We start from the raw sequence: 14,577 nt of genomic DNA on the forward strand, positions 1-14,577 counted from the left end.
GGACACTTAGAGTAAGTCCAACAGAGCGGCATTTGGCGACCAACTGCATAGCTGAGATACTATCCCCGCCGATACGGAGGAAAGAGGTCTCTCCATGAATACTATATTCGGGTACACCCAGGAGGCTAGACCAGATTTTTCTAAGAGTTTCCTCTACTGGACCTAGTGAAACTGGGCTGCTTGCCTTGGAATGGTTGGGTTGCTCGTTGAATTGGTTAATCTGCACATGGGCCACTTCAGAAACCCTCTCAACCATTTCGACCAAAGATTTGCGATTAGTCTTAGCTGAGGAGGTCAACGGCATTCGAATCAACGGGATCCAGTGGTCTGGTATCATATATTCTGGAAGTTCTTGTGGCAGCCTATTCCGGAGAGAGGCTAATATCCCAGACACTTCATTTCGTGATTCTAGGGAAAGAATTCCGAGCTCGTTGTCCGCTTCCACGGGGGGTGAATTTATGGTAAATAAAGCCACCAGCTTTTTTGCAAACGGTCCGCTACGCGGCTGTATCACCGCTCTCTCTTGGATGGATGGATGGGAAATCTTTGATTCAATCTCCTCCAGCTCCAATCTTTGGCCACGAACTTTTACTTGTAGATCTTTACGCCCAACATAGGAAAGAGTACCGTTCTCATTCCAATGCACTAAGTCACCAGTTTTGTAAATGCGTGCAGATTGTGGTGAAATATCAATATTTTGGCGCCAAGGTGGATGAGCGATGAATGCGGTAGCGGTCCTCTCTGGATTATTAAGGTATCCCATAGCCTCAATCGGACCCTCGACAAGAAGCTCCCCAATCTCGCCAATTAGGGACAGCTCATCATGATTATCAGGGTTAACTACCCAATGGACACTCCCACACGGTTTACCAATGACTCCCACATCATTGGAACTCTGGATATGGTTGGCCGCGCACACAATGGAGCATTCAGTTGGGCCATAGGCATTGATGAGCTTCACCCTGTCTTTCCACATAGCTATGGCCATGCTTGTGATCGGTTCTCCACCCAGAACAAGTGTTTGAAGCGATGTACCCTCGCTTAAACTCAGTGTCTGTACGACGGATGGTGTCAATAACGCCCAAGTCGATTCGTATTTCTGAATTGATTGTGCGACTGAGTCCATGCATTCATCTATTGAAGGTGTGCATACAGTCCCTCCCACTATGAGTGTACTAAATATCTCGAGGATTGATGCGTCGAATGAGTATGAGGCAAACTGAAGAGTCCGGATTGACTCATGAATGTTTAGAGGCTCGCAATAGCTACCGATACTCGTACAAAGTGCTTGATGTTGAATCATAACACCTTTTGGTTGTCCCGAGGTACCAGAGGTGAATATAACATACGCCAACCCACTGGGCGGGACTGAAGGGAGTGATGACACTTCAGCGCTTTGTGACAATATCTCAATACTTTTTCTATCGATGGAAATATGCTGTCTTTTTAACCAGAACTGTCGATATTTAGGGGATGTAATAACGAGACGAGCATTTGTTTGGGAGACAATGCCTTCAAGTCGTTCTAAGGGATGTCGAACATCCAACGGTACAAAAGCTGCTCCAGCCTTTAACACTGCAATCATGCAAACGATAGAGTAAGATGACTTCTCTAAGCAGAGTGGTACTAGGTCACCATGAGAAATTCCAAGTGCGGAGATGTGTGTAGCTAAGCGGTCCGTAATCGACCAAAGCTCGGTATAACTTAGAGATCCATCCCACCCACACAGGGCTTCCTTATGTGGATTCTGCAGCACTCTCCGGCCGACCTGTTCGTGTATCGTAGAATACTGTATCCCCGGGGTATTAGAGTTCCATTCAATCATCTGTAGGATATCACTAGTGCTGATTACTGCACTAGCTGTTATAGGCTTTCCAGGGTCACCTATTATCAGCTGCTGGAGGACATAGTCCCATTGATTTAATATCCGTTCAACTTGCTTGTCGGTGACAATTGTGGAGTCAAAATGGGCGTTTACTATCATTGCTCCGTCATCCACCAGCTGAGCCTCTAAGGTCAATGCGTTACCCGCAATCACTTCCTTGGAGAGAACTAAGCGTTCTTGACAGAACAGCCCTTCCGTCGCTACCGATTGCGGAGGTTGAACTACCAATAAAGATTGGAATTCACAGGCGCGAGCGGCTGCGGAGGAAAGAGACCGAATTCTCTGCATTCCAACCGAACCAAACTCCATCACCTGGGCCAGATGAGATTGGAGATCACCTAAGAGATTAGACACGCTTTGTCGGCGATCAATACGCACTCTTAAAGGAACCGTACTCAAAGTTGGCCCAATGATCTGTTCAATTTCTTCGACCTGACCATAACGCCCACTCAGTGTCACTCCAAATACCACATCATCTGATTCGACGTATCGAGAAAGTAGGAGAGCCCAGGATCCTTGTAGCAGGACAGATGGTAGAAAATCTGTTAAAAATGGACACCGAACAGTGGATTGAAAAACAATCGTCTGATCTGCTACGGCACGATACTCAGGCTCAGTAATATGGGGGAAAGTTTTGGTTGCAAAACCATTCAAATCATTAAGCCAGAAGGCATCCCCGGCATCACCATTTTGTGCCATCAAGTTTCCTATAAAATCGCTGAAATTGGGTCGATGAATTCGGTACATGTTTGAGTAAACGCGCTGGACATCTTCCAACACCAGGGGTAAGGAATGGCCATCGTAAAGGATATGGTGGATCGTCCATACAAAGAAAGTTAACGTGCTGTCAAGGTGATCTTCCACCAAAGCAAAGCTAGTAAGCTCACTACCATAGAGAGCTGGTGTTGGACTGGAATTTTTGAGATATGTATCCAAGTTGCGCTCTAGTTCCCAGTGGGGTTGAACGCCTGTGACAACTTGCATCAGCTTCTGAGTAGTGGAAATAATGCGGGTGCGTAATATTGGAGTTTCCCGCACGACCACTCTCCACGCTTCCTGAAATCGAGTCAAATCCACCTCTTGGGGCAAGCGATACACGTATCGTGCTTGGTATGCAGAAGGGTTGTGCAAGGTAATCGCCATCAATGCTTCCTGCATTGGGCTGCATGGGTAGATAACTTGAATCATATTTTCGCTCAAGTGGCATTGCCCTGCAGCTTCTCTTATTAACTCTATATCGCCATCGCCTAGAGAGAGCAAGGATACGCCCTGGTATATCTTTGATGACTGCTTTAGTAATGCTTGTGCTTTAGTCGCCATCTGCAGTATTGTTGGGTTCTGGAAGACATCCATGATGGTCATATCAATTTGATTGTCTTTTAATCGTCTGATCAGCTTAATAGCAGCCAACGAATCTCCATAGCGGAAGAATTTGTGATCCAACCCTAGCTTATCTTTTGACACTGATAAAACATCAGACCAGGCTGATTGAATTACCTTTTCTGTTTCAGTGAGCTGCGGAAGTGAGCCTTCTGTATTAACTTTCTGAAGATCGCCTTGTATCACAGCCAGCGCTAAAGTACGAAGAGCTAAACGGTTGATCTTTCCTGCCGTCGACAAGGGTATTTGCGATATTGGTATGAAGAATGTGGGGATCATATACCTAGGTAGATGGCCGTCGAGGGAGGATTGTATCTCATCTACAACTTCGCAGGGTTTGTTTTCAGAAAGAACATACAAGCCATTCTTGTCCGTAGTGTCCTCAAAAGCTATTAAAGCTACCAAAACTAGCTGTTGCTGCTTTAAGGGGTGGTGGAAAATATCCACGACGGCTGAGGCTAATGGGCAGCACCTTTTGATTGCTGTTTCAATTTCCCCTAGCTCAAGTCTTTGGCCATTGAGCTTGACCTGGCGATCCTTCCGGCCTAGATATTCGAGGGTCCCATCGGCACAGTACCGGACTAAATCTCCGGTCCTATATAATCTAGATCTGATTTTGGAGCATAAAAATTTTTTGTACCAGGGCGGAGGTTGAATGAAAGCTGCATCAGTTTTTTCTGTGTCCTCAAGGTATCCTCGGGCCAGAATTGGGCCGGACAAGAGCAGCTCTCCCGGAGCTCCAATAGGCATCAATTGGGCTGGGTTTTCCGGGTCTGTGATAAAAGCAGTTGCTCCCACCGCACGACCTATGTTGCGAGCAGACCTACGGCTTAGATCAATATCGCCTATTACCGAGAAAATAGAGCACTCCGTTGGACCATATGCATTGATGAGCCTTCGGTGAGGAGACGCCCATTGGTTGATGCTAGCTTCCGTAACGGCTTCGCCGCCAAGAACCAAAGTGTCAAGCTTTAGAATCGATGTGGCATCAATAATCTGAGAGAAGGAGGGGGTGAAAAACGCCCAATTAATATTCATTTGATTAATGCAGGCGGCAGTATCTTGAACCCGAACAGTATCTTCTGGGATACAGATACATCCGCCATGATATAGTGTTCCAAAAGTCTCTGTAACCGAAACGTCGAATGTGTAAGCAGTATTTTGAAGAACCCGCGATGTGGAGCAGAGCCCAAGAACGGCTCCGTGTGCCTGGAGGCTAGCGCTGAGTGCTCGCTGCTCAACTAATACCCCTTTTGGTCGCCCTGTGCTACCAGAAGTAAAAATACAGTATGCAGGAAGATTTGAAGGTGGCGGGGGATGGCAGTAGGGTGCATCATCTTGGAAGCGGGTAAACAAGTCACGGTCTACTGCCATCAGTTTAACAGCCGTGGAGTCCATCAGAAATGTAAGGCAGCTCCTCCTAAGCTGCACTGACGAGGTAAGAATCAGTTTCGGCTGGACCTGGGATAATATATCCTCAAATCTCTTCTCTGGGCATGCAGGGTCAACAGGAACATATATTCCCCCAGCCTTGTGAATAGCTAGCATAGCAATTATCGCCCAAGCAGACTTTTCGAAGCACACCGGGATGTAGTCGCCATTGCGGACGGCGCAATATGATCTGAGCTCCATGGCTAGCAACGACGATAAACGGGAGATCTCGTTATATGTGAATTTCCCGTCCCAGGAGTCAATTGCCAATGCTTCCGCGGGCTGCTGGTCAATAATTTCATAAGAACTATGATCTTCACGGTCTAGTTCTGGGGCGTAGGTTGCCCACTCCTGAACTTGACTCAAAGCTTCGGGGCTCACTAGGTCCAAGCAACTCACTAAAGTCCATGGACACTCGTTGATTATGTTGAATGATTGGAGAAAGGCGTCAGCGACATGATGGCTGAGCGCTGCTAGCCAGTGGCTAAGCTTGAAACTAAGGTAAATGTGCAGATAATTCTTAGACACGATAGCTGTGACGTAAATATGGTGCTAGTTGACTGTATTAGTGTTTCTAGTCTCATCTTGTTATAGTGTTTAAAACAGTAGGAAATAAAACCTCACTTACCATCCTTGGCATCGATGCAGCAAGCTTCCTTGCATAATCCTCAGTATCTCTTGTGTCGTCAGGCAAACCCCATATTTGGATCATACTATCCACCCCGTGCTCAGCCGGGATGCCATCGCCATCGCATTCTTGAGTAAGGGGCTTTATTATGAGAGCATCCAGAGTCACCTGACCCTGAAGAGAAACAACCCTAGCTTCCGGGACAAACACTTCCTTTAAGCGCCCATTGCCCTCTCTAGCGAATGACTCGGACGTAAGACATTGGTAAGCAAACCGAACCTCATCCACTCCTTCATAGGTCCGCAGCACGACAGCCCAAGCAAGCTGAACAAGTGCAGGAAGCGAAAGACCAACGTTGTCATCATCGAGAAAGCGTAATTTCGATAAATTCTGCGTGGGAATTGCGACCACCGTCCAATCATTTGAAGATGATAAGCATCCACCAGTGGGTACTTGCGGCGCCATTGTTTTCGGCTCTGGCATGATGCAAAACGCTGTTGGGTTTTAGTCTCACTCCAGCAGGCCTCTGGTGGTGAGAAAGAGGCTCTACTTTACATAGAGTCCTCATTCTTTTCATTGCAATTAAAGGTATTTTTCTGTTCCCTTCTCCCACACGTCCAAGGGTAGCGGTGTTTGTCATCATCATGGACAGATGACTGTGCATGTCTAGGTGAATTCCGAAGGAAGTGCTGCCTTAGCTACTGCTTCGGCATTCTATCAGTTGGTATTCGGGGTATACAGGAGTTTTAAAATTATATCCGATGTTCTAGTAGATGATCCGTATAGCAGCATTTAACACCAAGACAGAAGTGAGTGCTCTGTTGACGTTAAAACAAGTGAGTTTTCGCCAAGTTTCTCTTAATCTCGAAGCCTTGGCTATTTTTGTCACGTGATGTGATGAAGCTGGGGTATAGAGCAGCAAATGGACACCTCAAGAGATCAAACAAACGCAAGAATAAGTAATATATGCGGTGTATTAATTGATGATGGCCCAGCTATAGTATAACCGTAACCATCATCATCACCATCACATAAAATCTATATATTCTAATCTTCATCACGTGTTGGCGTGGTATTAAAGTTTTTCCGCTCCAAACAAACTGTAGCCAATTAAAATATTCTTCCTGTAAAAGTGGTTAGTATTGTTATTTTAAATATATGTTATTGGTGTACAAACGAAAACCCAGCCTATTGGATGTTATATTAGCCAATAGTTACGTATTCTGTCAAAAAAACAATCTCTGAGCGCGGCTGGTCAAATGGTGCCTAAGTGATATAAGCGCAGAAGTAGCGTCCCAAACATTCATAATAAATTGTTAATATTCATCATACGCATATTTAATATATTATTACCACTAGTTAGCCTGTGAATATCAAACCTCAACTCGATGAAGCATTGGGTCGATGCAGGGTTTAAGGGGTACAATATATTGACCGATCAATGAGGCGATCCATGTCAAGCTCTTAAAAGTACTACTTCGTCCCTCAAAACACACTCGATACGGAGCAGCTTATCTTCTCTGGAGGGGTGACGGCTCTGGATGTTGCGTTCCATGCAGAAAGCCAATAATTCGCTTTTGCTCCTGATAGTGGATGCCATTGGCCTGGTAAGGAACTTGACCCTGATGATCCAATGACGCAAAAGCGCGCCTGAAATCATCCTTGATATCTTCAATATGCTCAATTCCCACCGATATACGGATATGGTCCTCTGTGACACCGGCGTTGAATCGTTCTGTGTCGGTGAGTTGTTGGTGGGTTGTCGTCCAAGGGTGAACGACAAGAGTCTTCGAATCCCCTAGACTGAGAGTGCCGCTAATGTGTTAGTAAAATTTGCATCATTCAGGCAGAGTCAGTACATCCAAAATATGGAGGAGGAGAAAAGAATGAATGATAAAATACTTTGTTGTATTGATGATCATCCGAAAGCCATCACATAACTTAAACCCTGCCTCCTTGCCTCCTTTTATACCGAAGGAAAACACCGCACCATAACCTCGCTGCAAGTACTTGGTTGCATTGAGGTGGCAAGGATGGTTTTCTTGTCCCAGATATCGCACCCAAGCGACTTGAGGTTGCTGCGAAATCCAGTCGGCCAGTGCCGCAGTATTTGATGCATGGCGATCACACCTGACGGCGAGAGTCTCGAGCCCAATCAACAGTTGCTGTGCTGTTTGTGGGCTCATCGTGCTACCGATATCACGCAATACTTCATACTGGCAGCGCATGGCAAAGGCTCGGGACCCAAACACCTTCCACAGGCTGACTTCACCGCTGCCCTCCTGGGCGGCGTCATCTGAGTGGAATTGAGGAAACCGATCCGCATGGCGACCCCAATCAAAAGTACCAGCGTCCACAATAACGCCGCCCAGGGTGGTTCCATGGCCTCCAATCCACTTGGTGGCAGAATGAACCACGATATCCGCCCCGTGGTCGATGGGTCGACAATAGTAGCCTGCACAACCAAATGTATTGTCGCACTATGGATAGGCAAGGCTGTTAACACGGTGTTGCACACCTCTCCTTGGAGAGAATACGGGGTATAACATACGATTAGTGGGATGCCATGGGAATGGGCGATTTCAGCCAGAGCTTCGAAATCTGGAACAGTATATTTCGGGTTGCTGATGCTTTCCACAAAGATAAATTTTGTCTGCGAGTCCAGCAAGGCACGGAAATCTTCAGGCTCGTTCGATGAAACAAACCGGCATTCAATCCCAAGCTGCGGGGCCAAGGATTTGAATTGATGGTATGTACCTCCGTGAACAGTGGAAGAAGCGACAATATTGTCTCCTACCTTAGCCAAAGCCATCAAGGTCATGGACACTGCCGCAGTGCCAGATGCCGTAGCGCAGGCGGCCACTCCCCCTTCAAGTGCTGCCATGCGGTTTTGGAACACACTAACGGTAGGCTATTTAAGCACATTCATTAAGAATCAGCTAGCCGTCGCTTTCGTCCCAGCAGACCAAATCCTAGTGGCGCTTACGTTCGTGATTCGGCTGTATATATTTCCATATTCACTCAAATTTAATAGGCGGACCCCATGCTCTGCGTTATTAAACGCAAATGCCTATAGATCATGTTAGCTTTTTGATTGGTATTCCAGCATATATCAATGGAGAGTACCGAGGTCGTATAAATAGGGACTGCACAGCTATTAAGAGGGTCGGGGAATTTCCTATGTCACATATAATGTTAGCTATAAGTATGATACGTGCGATACTTGACAGCTATCATTCCCTACTTACCCAGCATGAAGCTGTAGAGTCTCAAACCGCTGAGAGTCCTGCGGTTGCTGCTTCTGTTGTTCCATCTTCGATATCTGGGTCGGCGGCGACTTGGATGCTCAGCCAGTTTGGCCATCTTTGTGATACCATCGCCGCAAGGCTTATAAGCATCTGTTTCTAGCTTGCTTATGACTGTGCAGAAGTTTTGATCTGTTTCTATGTCGTCAAACCTTTGTTATTCATAGATAAGGTGGAAAAGACGCTGTCTAACAAACTAGTTAACAAGTCATCCAACTCCGAACTCCGATGACAGCTATTTAATTACTCCGAATCTATGGATTAAACCTGACTGTACTTCTCTCCATGCTTTTCATGTACACCCGAGCAATTATGGACACTCACGCCTTTGCTCGAGCGGTCTCTCAAGGGCTGGGATGGGCATATTTCCTGCTCTGGTCCTTTTCTTTCTATCCACAGCTAATCCACAACTGCCGCAGACGGTCAACCGCCGGCTTCTCTTTCGACTTCACGCTTCTGAATATACTAGGACTCGCAGCATATACTGTCTTTAACGGCAGCCTGCTTTTCTCTTTGGTGGTACGATCCCAGTATGCCAAACGACACCCACAAAGCCCAGAGCCAACGGTCCGACTAAATGACTTCGTATACGCAATGCATGGAACTATAATCTGTCTTCTATTATACAGTCAGTTCAAATGGGCTGCTATCTGGAGATTTAAGCCCATAGATCCTCCTCCGGTAGCAAACAGGCCCACCATTTTTATGTTATGGGGCTGTATTGGAATTGTTGCATTAGACGTCGCTGGAGTGACCTTCTTTCCAACATGGACTCAGCGTGAATGGCTCGATATAGTAAGTAATATGAGGATTTGAAAGTAGAAGAAGCGTCTCAAGTCGATACGCATATCTATAGGTCTCTCTAACGTTTGGCATAGGTCAATACAATTGGAAACATCAAAGTCTTTCTGACTGCAATAAAATACACTCCACAAGTCGTGATGAATTGGTACTGTCAGTCTACCGAGGGCTTCAGCATAATTGCCATCTTGCTTGATTTAACTGGAGCTCTGCTTTCAGTGATGCAGTTGGTTCTCGACTCATCCTTGCAAGCGGACTGGTCTGGGGCAATAGGTAATCTATCTAAGCTCCTGCTAGGAAACATTACTCTGTTATTTGATGTAATATTTATGATCCAGCACTATTGTCTATATCGAAAGCAAAGTCTGAAAGTGACAAGACACAAAGTGGTAGCCGATGAAGAAGAGCCTTTGATAAGCCCTGGAATTGCGTGATATATACCTTCTAGCCCAACTCGACCCCCTGGGTGAGCCACCTTTGAGTTATAGCTATAGGCACACTTAACCATCAGTTATTAGATAGATCAAATATAGAACAGAATCAACTTTTCCATTGTAGAACCATACCAATACAGGCAATCATCCCAGTTTGCTAAAGGCTCCTTGGAACAATACTTAGAAGAAAGGTTATGTATAGTAGACATCACCAGCCATAAGATCTATTTACAGTTCTGGTCAATTTTGAGGGTTAAGTACACGTTGAGCCTTCTAACACAGCAAATTTTCCATTCATATAGTCGTACCCCGCCCCTCTTTATGCGCTAGGGTAGAAACCAGTTGCATGATAATCCATATTCTTGCCACTCCAATGAATGTTCACCGTCCCTATTGAGGCTCAGTAGTCCCGGAATGCAATGCGGAACCAAACAGTTGTTACAAACATCATCCCTGCCACAACCGACCACAGAATGACAAGCAACGGATCCTTAGCGAGAGGCGTCAGTGCCATTGCAAGTAAGTATCCTAGTCCAGCTGTTCCAGTGTAGCAGGCCTGCAGTATTGATTTCATGCTGCTAGGAGAGTGAGAATAGGTATATTCGGAACCTGTAGGCCAGCAGAATACCTCAGCAAGCGCGATGATGATGTAGGTTGGTAACTGAAGTAGTACATGGACATGGTTAGGGATCTTGCCACCTTCTGATGCAGCGCATGCGAGAGGATATGAATAGCAAGGGCCAGCCTTGTAGATAATTGCCTGTACAATAGCCGCGTAAGCCATAGCTACTGACATAATAGCAAATCCTAGGGAGATCCGATTGATTGGACTGAACTGGATCTTATAGCGTTGTAGTAGTGGGTATAGTAACTTTTGTACCATTACACCAATAACCACGTACGCAATAGGGTTAGATGATTTAATAAGGTCATTGGGGACTCCATAGGTTTCCATCTGGCCAGCTTGGGATATAGAAACTTGGGCACCTTCACCCATGCAAACCCAGAATATGGGCCATCCAATGCTATTGATAATTAGTGTGTTCTTAGGCCACGATTTAATTATTAACTAGTTAAAGGATAACATACCATATCTTGAATGCGGACAGAGCATCTCGTAATTCAGCAATGAAGTCCTTGCTCCACGGAACAACCCTGTTGTGTGTTCGAAGCTGGTTTTCTGGTAAGGCAGCATCAAGGTCAAATCCGCCTTGTGCAGCATACCATAAACAACGAGCTGCGTGTGGAAGGATCGATCCTTGAGCAGGAGGATGGACTATAGTAAACCATTATGTTAGCTATCGTCTTGGGTACAGAGTAATATTAAATCTTCGAAATATAAGTAGAATTTATACCAAATTTTGATCTTGCGAGCTGGATAATGACCACGCAGAGAATCACGGCACAAAGGTCTAGCAAGTATGCTGACCAGTAGCCAATATACTTCTCCATGAGTGTTGTAGCAATACTCCCGAGTGAACCAAAGTTAACCATCCTAAATATAGATTAATTATCTGGCAAGGTAATATTTTAGCACTAACATACCAGTAATATACATTGTATATATATTGGATAGTCATTTCTGGATCTTCCACTACCCTTTGGCCGCTCTTCGTTACCCTAACTCGCATTTTTGTCTCGGTGTACTGGTCCGCTAGTTATTATTAGCAAATTCCTCTCCTTATCTTATAGCTAGGCTCAAAAGAAATAAAGATATTACCAATGAAGGGTTGTACAGCAGCTTGAACACCCCCAAGCCCAATTGCAATAAGAATGGCGGCTGGTATAAATCCTATTGTAGCTACTCCAGTTTGCATCTGTGAGGGAAATGAGGTAGCAAACAGAATTGCAGAACCCGCGACATAAATCCTATAGATATAAGATATTGAATTAGTAAGAAAGTTTTCGTATATACGTAGATAACTCACGCTGTAAATATTTGTAGAGATAAAAATCTCCCTAGCCAACCATCAACAAGAAGGGACGCTGGCACAGGCAATAAATTAACAAGAACAGTAAATGCTAAGTTCACACTTGTTGCATGGGACTTCCCTAGGCCCATTGCACCAGGAATAACATCCGTTGGACTGTTTTGGATATAGTTCTCTAGAATACTCTTGCTGTAAGCGCTCAGTACTCTATATGAACTTGACACGAGGAGTACCACCCACGAAAAAGTGTTTGTGTGCCGTAATAGGCAAACCGCTCAGTCATACTAACGAGCGACGCCAACCAAACCCCCACTGGTAGAGGGGCGGAGACATGCTGAAGCTCGCGGATATCCTGTTCAGTTGCTAGCTCGCCTGGTGGAGTTGGCTGTTTCTCGACAGCTATAGCCTGGGATTCCATATTACTCGGTTTCTATGACTAGCTTTGCTGGCGTTGAAGGTGACGATAGATAGATTGGTCCCGCAGGCTGCACCAACAGATTGCTGTTTAATCCTTCGTTTTATGATGACTTCTATTTGGAGGAGGCCTTGAAGGATCGGGGTTCGGAGTTGGGAGCTGGAGTTCGGGATAAAGATTGCCTTGACAAGGGTATTAGGTAGATGTTAGAAATGAGTTAATATGGTCCAAATTTCCCGACAATTCTTGAAGACACAGGAAAGCAGCTCCACGCAATTGTTATACTTCCAAGATGTCGGCTCTCTCTTTCATCCTCACCGACCGTGCTTTGAATGGTATGCTTCTTGATTCAACAAAGTCAACCAGCGCTAACCTGCGTATCTTAGTCCATGTCCGAGTTCAGGGTATAACCCTTGAGCCAATCGGCACTGTTGGGCCGACCCGATACAAAGTCATCAGTGGCATCTTCCAGCTAGTAGAGGAAGAAGCCATCCAAACCCAGCTTGATTTAGGCCCTGATACCAAAACCCTTGTCTTGGTTGACGAGAGCTGTGATAGGCCAGTAGCGACGGAAATCCCTCGGGAAAAGCTCAAATTGTTTTGGGCCTTCATTTGTCGCGTCCTAAAGCCTGTCAGGACTGCCTCTAGAGAACCACGAGGACTGAATTTGATAATTCCCGATGAAGCTGGTTACATCGTCCGGAGCGATATCTTCGAGGAGCGACTTAGAGGTTGCCCACAGATTCAGGCAGTGGAGGGATTTGTAGCGCCAGGGCAATATGTCCGGCCTCCTGGCTCGGCTGGCAATTCAGGGAGCCCAGCTTCCCTTCTCCTGTCAGTAATAAGCTGCGTTTTAGTAGCTGGTTCCGATGAAAAATCGATCACCCAGTCACTGGATATCGTTCAGCCGTTGTTAAATGACCGACTCTCGTTGCCCTGGCTTTCAGCTACGCAGATAGCCGCTCGAAGGCTAGCGGTAGTCGGCGAGATACGTTCGTATAACATGTGCGCCCGCTATTTTCAGGCCGCGCGAGCCCTTAATGTTATCGTGGTAGCGATCGGCAACGGTGGCCATTGGCTAGAAGAGGATACACCTCAAAATATGCAGATTCGAGAAGCCTACATTCAACTAGATATGACGGCTGATTTGGAGTTTCCAAGCCGTGTTGCAACGGCTATCCGAAACTATCAATACCAGATCGACGGGATAACCACTGTCACCGATTTTCTGCTTGTCCCAGTTGCTGAAGCGGCCCGGCTTCTCAACTTGCCAACTTTATCACCTGAAGCTTTTGGAAAATCAGTAAATAAATATGCAACACGACTAGCGACTAGCCCGGACTCCTGCCTCTTGGTGTCCAGCCACGATGATCTCTCAAAGTTGTCAAAATCTGGAACTAGCCTTCCTCCAGGTCCACCCTGGATTGTCAAGCCCTGCAACGGCTGGGGTAGTACGGGCATCATAAAGGTCTCCAACAAGGAGGCATTGGTAGCTGCCCTGGAGAAGGTTTCCAGTAACACCGGGTACTCCGGGGCAGGTCTACCTGATAGTCACGAGCTATGGGAAACTAAAGTGCTGGTAGAGGAATACTGCGACGGCCCGGAAGTTGATTGCAACTTTGTTTTGTGGCATGGTGACATCTTGCTCTTCGAGGTGGTCGATAACTTCCCGTGTACTGGTGACAATATCGATAACGGCACTGGAAATTTCTGTGAGACTCAGTTGGTGTTTCCATCCGCACTACCCCCCTCAGAGCAGTTGGTGCTGCGGGATTACTTGTATAAATCAATCTTGCGCCTTGGTTTCAGATCAGGAGTTTTCCATGCTGAGGCACGGGTGCGTCAGTCCAGCCGTGAGTACCGAAATGGAGACGGGTCAATGGATTTGCGTCTGAAGTCTACCGCCGCATCACAAGAACCAGGAGCCTTCCTTATTGAGATTAATGCTAGGCCGCCTGGGTATCTAGACTCGTTCGCCAGTGCTTTTGTTCACGGTGTAGACCTCAACGCTCTTCATATTTTGATAGCATTGGAGGATGATATTCGAGTTCAGGCCCTCTCAAAAACATACAGGGAAAACGGCCATCTAGTTGTTGCTGCCATTGAGGCCGAACGATCGGGTATAGTCGTGTCTGATGACCCGTGGCAAGACCTGGAACAGAAGAATCCAGAGCTTATGTCCAATGTGGTTCAGAATGTTATGACGTTCCAGAAAGGCGATAGGGTGGATGATCCACACCTGGATACAACACTATGGCTCTCGGGTTTCACGGTGTATTCCCCTGAGAGTCGCGCGCAGGCATTGAAAGTGTGTGCACAGGTCATAGCTGAATTCCACTGTGAAATCGCATAGAGTAGCTCCGAATC

The 14,577-nt window shown here is 46.2% G+C and overlaps 5 protein-coding genes across 5 annotated transcripts in view; 2 read left to right on the forward strand and 3 right to left on the reverse strand.

Annotated features, from left to right (window-relative positions):
• The window catches only part of MCYG_07618 (nonribosomal peptide synthase), a gene marked incomplete at both ends in the record, with an annotated part of 8,600 nt that extends 2,811 nt beyond the window's left edge, over positions 1-5,789 (reverse strand). Inside the window, 2 exons of the mRNA XM_002843789.1 lie at positions 45-5,248; positions 5,325-5,789. Of these exons, the coding sequence (XP_002843835.1) occupies positions 45-5,248; positions 5,325-5,789 (5,669 nt within the window). The remainder of the gene's footprint in view (positions 1-44; positions 5,249-5,324) is intronic.
• Positions 5,790-6,835: 1,046 nt separating this feature from the next.
• Positions 6,836-8,637, reverse strand: MCYG_07619 (LolC-2; the record flags this gene model as incomplete). Its single annotated transcript, XM_002843790.1, has 6 exons — positions 6,836-7,122; positions 7,315-7,804; positions 7,876-8,235; positions 8,311-8,394; positions 8,451-8,502; positions 8,573-8,637. The coding sequence occupies 6 exons, from the start codon at positions 8,635-8,637 to the stop codon at positions 6,836-6,838; spliced, it is 1,338 nt and encodes a 445-aa protein (XP_002843836.1).
• A 304-nt stretch (positions 8,638-8,941) lies between these two features.
• On the forward strand, positions 8,942-9,864 carry MCYG_07620 (cystinosin; the record flags this gene model as incomplete). The annotated part of the gene is made up of 2 exons (XM_002843791.1): positions 8,942-9,424; positions 9,508-9,864. The coding sequence occupies 2 exons, from the start codon at positions 8,942-8,944 to the stop codon at positions 9,862-9,864; spliced, it is 840 nt and encodes a 279-aa protein (XP_002843837.1).
• Positions 9,865-10,264: 400 nt separating this feature from the next.
• MCYG_07621 (oligopeptide transporter) lies at positions 10,265-12,213 on the reverse strand (the record flags this gene model as incomplete). The annotated part of the gene is made up of 7 exons (XM_002843792.1): positions 10,265-10,889; positions 10,954-11,140; positions 11,220-11,359; positions 11,410-11,518; positions 11,585-11,733; positions 11,793-11,970; positions 12,081-12,213. The coding sequence occupies 7 exons, from the start codon at positions 12,211-12,213 to the stop codon at positions 10,265-10,267; spliced, it is 1,521 nt and encodes a 506-aa protein (XP_002843838.1).
• Positions 12,214-12,502: 289 nt separating this feature from the next.
• Positions 12,503-14,563, forward strand: MCYG_07622 (conserved hypothetical protein; the record flags this gene model as incomplete). Its single annotated transcript, XM_002843793.1, has 2 exons — positions 12,503-12,545; positions 12,597-14,563. The coding sequence occupies 2 exons, from the start codon at positions 12,503-12,505 to the stop codon at positions 14,561-14,563; spliced, it is 2,010 nt and encodes a 669-aa protein (XP_002843839.1).
• Between the last annotated feature and the right edge of the window lie 14 nt (positions 14,564-14,577).

Source organism: Microsporum canis, genomic scaffold, assembly GCF_000151145.1.
Source record: "Microsporum canis CBS 113480 supercont1.7 genomic scaffold, whole genome shotgun sequence".
Classification (NCBI taxonomy): Eukaryota; Fungi; Ascomycota; class Eurotiomycetes; order Onygenales; family Arthrodermataceae; genus Microsporum; species Microsporum canis.